The sequence below is a fragment of the Ascaphus truei genome, chromosome 4 (genome assembly GCF_040206685.1).
Source record: "Ascaphus truei isolate aAscTru1 chromosome 4, aAscTru1.hap1, whole genome shotgun sequence".
Taxonomy (NCBI): Eukaryota; Metazoa; Chordata; class Amphibia; order Anura; family Ascaphidae; genus Ascaphus; species Ascaphus truei.
The window spans coordinates 30,904,285-30,913,993 of NC_134486.1; the positions used below are offsets into that span (position 1 = coordinate 30,904,285).

The window sequence follows — 9,709 nt, forward strand, 5'->3', positions numbered from 1 at the left end:
TGTCAGTCTGGTGTATTTTGGATAGCTTAAAACACGAGTGGATACAGAATCTAATTTTTCATTCAAATATTAAAAAAAAAAAAAAAAATCAAACGCAGAAACAAATCATCACTTGAAAATTACTTCTATTAAATATGCTGTGAAGATGGATCCCTGATGCTGGACAGCACTTATATTCCCTTTATATGGATGGAACTAAAAGCTTCTGCACTGGGGAGGGGCTGCACATCATATTGAATAGTGGCCGATTAGGTATAACTTATTGGGTCACCTATCAAATCAGTATACATTTCTCCAATATAAACATTTTCATTTTATCCTTCAGATACTCCGGGGGAGATTCGATGATACCCTACATCGGTGCTTAGTCAATATGTCAATATATGTACCACTCAAATATGTTTATATTACTCTGCTGAATGATTGCATTTCACTTAAGAACTGTAATATACTTTGCATATACTGTAAATAACTTTACATCTGCCTAGCGTCAGAAAATTATTACAGTTCAAAGTTTTATGACTTTGACCAGCAGTTAAAACGAGCTCTTTTACTGAAATACAACGGTATGTACTTGTACCAACTGAATGCTTCCAAAACCATCACCTGCTCCCACTGTCTACAAATGCATGTATGATAATGTTGTTCTGCAGTATCAAATAGAAAGTCAAATATGTGTCGAAACTTTAATGATTTATGTTAAATGGTGGGTCCTTATATCTGTCCTGGTGTGTCAACTATGTTACAGACAGATACCTGCGTGCATGTTGTCTCACCTTTCCTGTATACCGCTGATGACTTGATTGGCCCATGATGCAAAGAAACCAATTCGTTGAACAAGATCATCGACCCATGAACCCAATGGTTTACAGGATTTATATGAGCATTGCTGTAACAATGAAGAGGTTAGGATAAGTGGTATTAGACGGTGATATCATCATGGAAAAAATGTAATCATGCTGAAACGTCAAAACTATTTTTCTTATGCTCCTAATATTAAAGACACAATCCCGCCAGAATGTTAAATGCATTTTTTTTACATGATTGGACCCAGGGGTTCATCTGGAGCTGAACTGCTCTTTCAGCGCCAGGGACCCCTGGCTCCCAAGATACTTACAGTTTTAGGTGCCCCTATGGAGAAATCAAATGTCACTCCTAGGTAACGTGCTTTGGCGACAGGATGGATGGTACTGTAGTACCGTTTACTGTGATGGTAAAGGGGGGTATTAGGCCAGATTTAGGGGGAAATATGAGGATCACAGTTTTAGACATATTATGTTTAAGGTAACGGAGGCATCTTGTATTTATTTATTTGTATCCAGGAGGGTTAAGAATAGTTTAGACCACTTCCTGGGGTTCCTCTGGTTCATAAAAATTAAAATATCTATACATTCTGAGAGCAAACTGTTCGAAAGAAACACCAAGTCAGAAAACCTACTGTCACAGTTTTTGGGGATGTGTAGGCATAAGCCCGATTCCTGTACCTCTGCAATGCAAAGCTGGTAGTAGACCACACAAGAACAATGTAGTGGATAAAGAGAATGACAAAACAACATCACAATTCCCCCACTGCTGTGAACCACTGCTAAAATTAACCCAATACTGACCCAATATCATCCCATCCAAATTTTGATGAGGTCAAGTTTTTCATAGATCTTTTCAGCAGTATCTCTATCTTACTGTTTCTTGTGTGCCATGTCACCTTTTATCAGTGAAAACCAAAATGTTAACCACATAAAGTAGATGTTAAACACCAGATGTAATGTTACACTTTTATATGATTAGGTGAAAATGCGGATACGCTGAGAATAAGGGATACATCGCTGATACTTTACCTGCCATAGTTTAGGCACCTTAAGGCTGACTAAGGAGCTTAGAACTTTCTCAAGGCCTTTGTTTAGGATAATCTCTCCTTTTATACCTTGTTGGAGAGCATGTAGTGACAAGTGTATGACAGATAACAGGTGATTAAAACGACCAATCTCTTGATGCAGAACTGTCAGGAATGCAGAATTAACATGGGGATCATAACCTGCAAATAACAGAGACAATTAGGATATTTTAGCCCACAGTGAAAAGAAGTGTTGTTTTCCTAAGTTCACCTGAACTGTCATACAATGTTTTACAGATAGAAGAGAACACAAAAATGTACAGGACATAAGAAAGTTTTATGTACCTGTTAGATCCCACAGCTTTTTATCACTCGCTATTAATGGTATCCTTTCAGTGACATAAATATGAGCCTTCACTTTATTTTAAATCCTACCTTTCAGCTGCATGCAAGTGTTATGAAGAAACACACATCTGAGCCTAATCAATTGTAACCTACAGTATAGTAATCGAAAAAATGATCATTTTGACAATGTAAGACTTTGTGCGTTTAGTAGGCTACACATTACAAAACCAGCTTTTCATTTACCCGTCACATAGTAGGGGCATCTTTGAAAACGTACATGTCCCGATTATGCTATACTGTGCTGTAATGTAGCATGTCCCCTTAAACAAGGTAATTTAATAATACGCAGTATAATAACATTTGGGAGAGCCATGAGAGAACAGCATTGTCTTTTGAAGCTGAGGCATTATAAAAAAAGGCAACAATTCTCTCTTCCAAATTCCCCCGCAGTCTTGTTATACCAAACAGCAAACAGACAGTAGATGGCGCTCTAATACTTAGGGTTAATATGTAATGTGTATAAAATATACAAAATGTGCAAAGTGAAAAATACAATCAAATTAAACAAGTGCAATATGGGTACAATAAAATCACTCAAACCCTTAGATGGACTGTTTCAAGGTCCAGGGAAACAGTATGCACAGGAAGAACCAGGGGAGCGGTTGTACCTTAAAAATAAAAACAAAATCTACATAGTGCAAATATGTCAACACAGTGAAGTGGTTTCTAAGAAACTTAGAAAACTGAAGCAAGGCTACTGTATATCACGTATAGCCAGCAAGCTTATGTGGTAAAACCACAGGAGGAGCTACGATCTCAAGAAGAGACAGGTAGACAGAGCCACGGATAAAAAACAAGTACTTTATCCACACACAAATAGGATGGAGGCTTACAAGATCCAAAAGGATAAACAGCATTGGGAGTAGGTGATCTTCCGATCTCTTCACGCCACTTTTGCTGCTGCACACCGCCCGACTGTGTCTCGAACAGCCGTCACGTCACTTCCGTCACTTCCAGTATGTGGGTCAAACCACTCGGCCCATAAGGACACGTGTTTTAGAACACGTTGGTAACATTAGAAGAGGGGTAACCACCCATCTACTATCCCATCATTTTATTTTAAAACATAACGGTGACCCATCAGGCCTGAGGTTCACTGTCCTTGAGCATGTACTGCCCCATTGGAGAGGTGGGGACAGAAATACTGCACTTAAGAAAAGAGAAAGCTTTTGGATTTTTTCATTGAAAACTTTAGTTCCTCAGGGCCTAAACGTAGATTTTGAATTGGGCGCCTTTTTATAAATTTTTTATAATTTTTTTTAATACATTTTTAAAAAAAAATCTTTTATATAAATTTTTATAGGAAACCCTTTTTTTAAATTACTCAAAAATATTTTTACATTTGTATTCAAAATATTTTTACATTTGTATCATCTGCTTTGTATGTGTACAGTATATTGAGCATATTGATGTATGAGATATAAAATTCCTGTTTTGAAAGTTGTTTCTTCACCTAATTCCTTTCTGTTTTATACTTTTAAGATACATCAATCGTCGTTCCTTATCTAAATATAGAAATATGTTTTTAATATTTTGACTTTTAATTTTTGTGTATAATAATAAAATTGTATGTAATAGTAAAAGTATGATTCTTCCCTTATGTATTTTAAAGGAGAATCTTTGTATTATGGATTTTTAAGAATTGTATTCATTTCTGTTCTTAATACAACACCTAGACATACTGTATGGGGGAGATATGGAAGCTGCCCATAAGCTAGGGTGTTTTAATAGTTAACTTTTTGGAGGAGGGGTTAATATTAGTTCAAGTGGGTATAAAAAGCCCCCTAGAGCAGGTCATAGCTACTCCTGATGAAGACGTCATTTAGAACGTCGAAACGCGTTGAGCGTGACCCTACGACTGAGAGGGAGAGAGAACACTGAGTCCGTGACGTCATCTCCAACCGGCCGGAATCCCGGAAGTGATGTGACGGCTGTTCGAGACACAGTCGGGCGGTGTGCAGCAGCAAAAGTGGCGTGAAGAGATCGGAAGATCACCTACTCCCAATGCTGTTTATCCTTTTGGATCTTGTAAGCCTCCATCCTATTTGTGTGTGGATAAAGTACTTGTTTTTTATCCGTGGCTCTGTCTACCTGTCTCTTCTTAAGATCGTAGCTCCTCCTGTGGTTTTACCACATTAGCTTGCTGGCTATACGTGATATAGTCTTGCTTCAGTTTTCTAAGTTTCTTAGAAACCACTTCACTGTGTTGACATATTTGCACTATGTAGATTTTGTTTTTATTTTTAAGGTACAACCGCTCCCCTTGTTATACCAAACAGCCTGAGTCTGGCATCAGAGATTCTGTAGGGCTGCGGCCCCAGTCCTCCCAGCTGCACGGGCCTGGCGGCATGGCGGCGCATGCAGCGACTACAGCTGCGATCGACGGTCTCTAGGGGAGTTTTAGGGGAGCGGGCCATGATGCGGGGTGCGGCCATGACATGGCATATATGCCCAGCATTCTTGTCTTCCCTGCCAGCGTACTTGTCACAGCGCTTTGCGCGTCCACATGCACACAGCCACTGGGGCCTGCCCCACAGAGGGCTGTGCGCGCGCCGCCGTGACTACCGGGGACTCAGCCTAAGGCCTCGTTCAGGGTGCCAGAGGCAGGAGTTGGAGGGCGGGCGGCAGTCTGCTGGGCGATGTGTGTTCATCCTCCCCAGCAGACTTTTTCAGGAGTTGAGGAGGCGAGGAGGGGGCGGGGCTACAGACCTGAGGTTAGGGATCCAAGTTGCAGTCTTGAAATCATTCTCAAGAATGATTTCATTGGCTGCCGAGGTCCCAGTGACGCTGCTGCAGCTTCAAAAAACGACTTGTGTTGTTTATTGAAACTGTAGCCAGCGTCAACTCCTGGCTTCGGAGACATGGCAGCTGCTACCCCGACAACCAGCATTCAATTTGAATACATTGTGTCCCACGGCAGCTCGCACGTCAGCACGCCCTCCCTCCGAAGCCTGCACCCTGAACGAAGCCTAAGACTAAGCAGAAAGACCAAAGTATGAGTGTATGAAGCTCTCACTTATAAGTTAAGCATGGTCTGCATTAGCATTTGGGGACATTATACAGTAAGAGTTCTTAAAAACGTTAACAAAATGGAGAGACGATACTGTATGTAATGCTAACCTTTTGTGGTTTTGATGAGGGCTTCCCAAGACGGTAGTGAAAACAAGTTACCAAGCGTAATGTTGGCGTCTGCTTTAGTCACTGGCATATCCTGGGTGCTTCTGCCTTCCACTGTCTGCGGCAATATTTTCAGGATGTTAGCAATGATCTCCATGACAATCTCATCTTCATTTTTTTCACCTCTGCGCAAAGAGTACAATTATTTCCAAGTTAATATGAAGGGCGGCTTGGCGGTCCTTTCTGTGATACAATCTTAATGGCATGGAATTTCATTTCTACAAATGCCAAATGATCAGGCGACATGGAGTCATGATCATGATTATGGAGAGTAAGTACGATATTACCAAGATGCTCAAGGAAGCATGCAAATCAATTCAGTAACCTGCCCTAAACAGTCATATCTTTCCCCTTGTTAATAGAAATCTGTTGACCTTTTTGTTAATAAAACTTAAAAATAACTTTTTTTTTTTTTAAATAAGGTGAAAACAACAAATGAACAGCAGGGATGCCTGCTTTAAATATGGCCACCACTATAATTTCCTGAAAACTGCTTCAAATCTCAGTCCTGAGCACTGCAATTTTGGAATGTTGCCACATTTACTCTAAACTAGCACTTAATAAAATAATAATCATAAATTGTACAATTATAGATATTTGAGCATTCTACTGTTACAATGTAGGCTTTTGGGCATACGTTTATCAGTAATTATAGCACAGATGTTACTCAATGTGCTTTATTGCTGAGGGTTCTCTTGCAATTTCAGCATATCTTGCTCAAAGTGCCTGATTTCTAGTCGTTCTAAACCTGTTATACATTAAGGCAAAGTTATAGAAAGGTGCACGCAAAATTGTTACTTTATAATCAGAAAAGTAGGGTGTTGTCTTTATAGCTCCAATTTTTTTTTTAAACGGTCAGCTTATAAATAGGAAAGTAGTAGTACTCTGAGTTTGTAAACAGAACGGTATTGGCAATCTGTACCCCTTAGTACTAACACACTTCCAACACTGGGATTACCCTTCTAAAACGTGTTGATGGTTAATGGCTGTTTTGGAATACTTTGGTGATTATAGTGCAGTTTGTGTAAATACTGACCTGTGTCTGACGTGGGCCACACTAATTTGGGTCTGCATACTGACTATGGTGTCAAGAAAAACTTGTGCCTGGGATTCCATGTAAGCTGTCTCAGCATTCGGGTGCATCCCAAAGATCTCAGGAGAGTCTGTGTCTGGGAGACACTCCAGGTAATCTCGGCAGTCTTGTAGAGTTGCTTGGTTTGACACTGATCGATACACCTGTAAATAACCAGCCATTTCTTATGTCTTTCAATGCAAGAATAATACAGTGGGGGGGTCATTGTAAAAGGAAAGTCACACGAGCGATTAGTGTCATTTTATCAAGTAAAATGTCAAAACCCCAAGAAGCTGAATGACTGTTTATTGAAAGAAAGAAGGTTGGACTCGGGAGTTGTATTCACCCAATTTGCATCTGGCTTCCTAACCACTTGCTTAGATTTTTTTTTTAAAAAGGCCACCAATGTTCTTTATTACATCACATCATGTGGTAAACTGTTACTAAAGAGTAATGCTACGTGATGTCACGCAGCATCAAATTGCCATGACAACTTGTCGTGACGTCACATAGCGTCCCGTTGTCATGGCAATGCGGTATCATTTGAAACCGCACAGCCATTTTCACAGGAGCGGTAGACGCTGCACCACGCCGCAGTTAAGACTCGTGAGGGGGGTGAGAGTTTTTTGGGCGGGTATTATTACTATGAAGACTTTATTCATTAGAAACTGGTTGCTGCACAAGCTGAAAACACTATGGGGCCTATGCACTAAAGGTTCATAAAAAAAATCACCGGGCCATTTAAATCACCGTTTTTATGAGCGTGCTATCACGGTATTCAGAAAGCGTTGATTACCTGTTATAGCAAAATTCACAAAACGGGCGATTAGCCGGTGATCTGATGAACGACCCTCTGAAAAGGCCTTACCCGGCGAGTTGTATCTGCTGCAGAGAGAGCTGCTCTGAGAGAGCCGTCTCTCCCTGTGCAAATCTCGCCCGAAATTTATGTGTATAAATTTAAATGTTGTTAATAGTTTAGATGAGCAGGGGGTCTCCGGAGCTGAACCGCATTGGTTTCAACCTCGGGGACCCCTACTTCCCGAGATACAGGCCCCATTATGGGGTGCCGTTAACTCCTATGCATTTTATTCCCACGGTCACGTGACGCGGACATTTAAATGCATAGGAGATACCGGCATCCCATAACGGGGCCTTTATCTCGGGAAGTAGGGGGTCCTTGAGGCTATCCGCTGTGGTAATGAAGTTTACTGTAAATGCATTTTTATTGCATAGGATTCATGCCAGGGGTCTCTGGTGCTAATATTAATGGATATCAGCTCCAGGGATTCCCGGCATCAATCCTATGCAGGAAAAATGAATTTTATTTCTAAGTCCCATCTCGCCGCTTCTCTGCAGGTTTCCAACACCTTCGCGCCAACTTTTTCTGGCGTGAGGATTTTGTGATAAAATCACCATTCTAGCGCGGTGATAGGCGTTCATAGCCTAATCACTGCTACTAGAATTGCGCGAGTTTATGAACATGCCGAAAAACGGTGATAAGTAGATAAACAATGCCTCAGTGATTTTTTTTTTATGAGCAATTTTTTGGGGGCGATTCAGTCTTTTATCACCCACTTATCACCGATTACTGAATAGCAGTAGGCATGTTGCAGAAATATAGGAAGTGTAGAAAAATATATAATGCCTATTTTGCATTTTACTTTGATATTGTCTACAGATTTCAATTATTTTTGTTTCATACACTATAATAGTAGATGGGTTTTAACACAATTATGACTAGATACAATGTTTTTGTTCAGCCTCCCTAACAGCTGGCAGGAATGAATTAACTTTTCTTTCTCGTCCCTGATTATACACGATACTGCTCGTGGGACACCATATCATCGAGAAATTTATATCCCGTTCTTATTCTTTAACCCTAACCCCGGAACATTCAGGTCCACAATACCACTGCATTTCTATGCAACGTGGAGCAGCGATGATTGAATTGGAATTCCATGATAGCATGCAGCTATGGAAAGCAAATACTGTACACAGGACTCGAGGCCCTCCCTTTATGGAGTGTGTTAGATTTGTGGTTCTGGCCCATAGTGTAAGCTGTAAGGACTGTACCAAGGCAATTTAATATGTCACATTATGTCACAAGCTGTGACTATACCAGCAACAACTTAGATTTTAAAATTGCATTAAAGGTGCTGTTCCTCCTATATGTTTATTTTTTTTACTTTGCAGGTATTACTTTACCACATTTAAGGGTAAAAGGGGACGATAGACAGCACTCTGATGATGTTAAATTAATGCAATTGCAGGGTGCACGGAACCAAAGGGGACCCTTATTCCCCTGTATAATACTAACAAATCTACGTAAGTACCAGCATTCACTGTCTAATAGCTAAATGATGAAAACAGTTGTAATGCAGAATAAACATTTAATAATCAAACAAACCAGAAATAAATCAAATGTGTTTGCAGAAACCAGTATCACAAATGGGCATGTCACAAAGTGAGGGGTGGGGGGAAAATGAAAAGGGGAAAAAAACATGAAACACAAGGAATATACACAAAAAATGGAGAACGGCAAGTATGCTAGGGGGGAAACGTTTCGAGGGACTACCTCTTCATCTGGCCCATTCCCCCTGGTCCAAAAGGTCCCAGAGGTACTTCCCTAAGCCTCCCTTCCCCTATAACTGGTCAAATCAGACACCCCTGAAAATAGATAGCAAACATACAGTGTAGGCTAAATACAGCTAACCAGTTATAGGGGAAGGGAGGCTTAGGGAAGTACCTCTGGGACCTTTTGGACCAGGGGAATGGGCCAGATGAAGAGGTAGTCCCTCGAAACGTTGCCCCCCTAGCATACTTGCCGTTCTCCATTTTTTGTGTATATTCCTTGTGTTTCATGTTTTTTTTCCCCTTTTCCTTCCCCCCCCCCCCACCCCTCACTTTGTGACATGCCCATTTGTGATACTGGTTTCTGCAAACACATTTGATTTATTTCTGGTTTGTTTTATTATTAAATGTTTATTCTGCATTACAACTGTTTTCATCATTTAGTTATTAGACAGTGAGTGCTGGTACTTACGTAGATTTGTTAATTTACCACATTGTACAGTAAGGGAGTCTGTTTTCACTGCTATAGTTTTTCCCCCCAAAACTGTGTGTCTTAATCCTAAAAGATGATTTCAAAACATGGCTGCTGAGTCACTCTCGTTTCCACCCTCTACTGCAGGCTTTTGGTATTTTAAAATAATAAAGTTAAATCA

General features: G+C 40.4%; 1 protein-coding gene across 3 annotated transcripts in view; it reads right to left on the reverse strand.

Annotated features, from left to right (window-relative positions):
• Positions 1 to 9,709, reverse strand: part of DNAH14 (dynein axonemal heavy chain 14) — a 368,675-nt gene that overhangs the window by 28,807 nt on the left and 330,159 nt on the right. For all 3 annotated transcript variants that reach the window (XM_075595506.1, XM_075595507.1, XM_075595505.1), the window contains exons 80-83: positions 6,450 to 6,649; positions 5,357 to 5,538; positions 1,836 to 2,032; positions 777 to 889 (exon numbers count right to left, since the gene is read on the reverse strand). In XM_075595506.1, the coding sequence (XP_075451621.1) occupies positions 777 to 889; positions 1,836 to 2,032; positions 5,357 to 5,538; positions 6,450 to 6,649 (692 nt within the window). The remainder of the gene's footprint in view (positions 1 to 776; positions 890 to 1,835; positions 2,033 to 5,356; positions 5,539 to 6,449; positions 6,650 to 9,709) is intronic.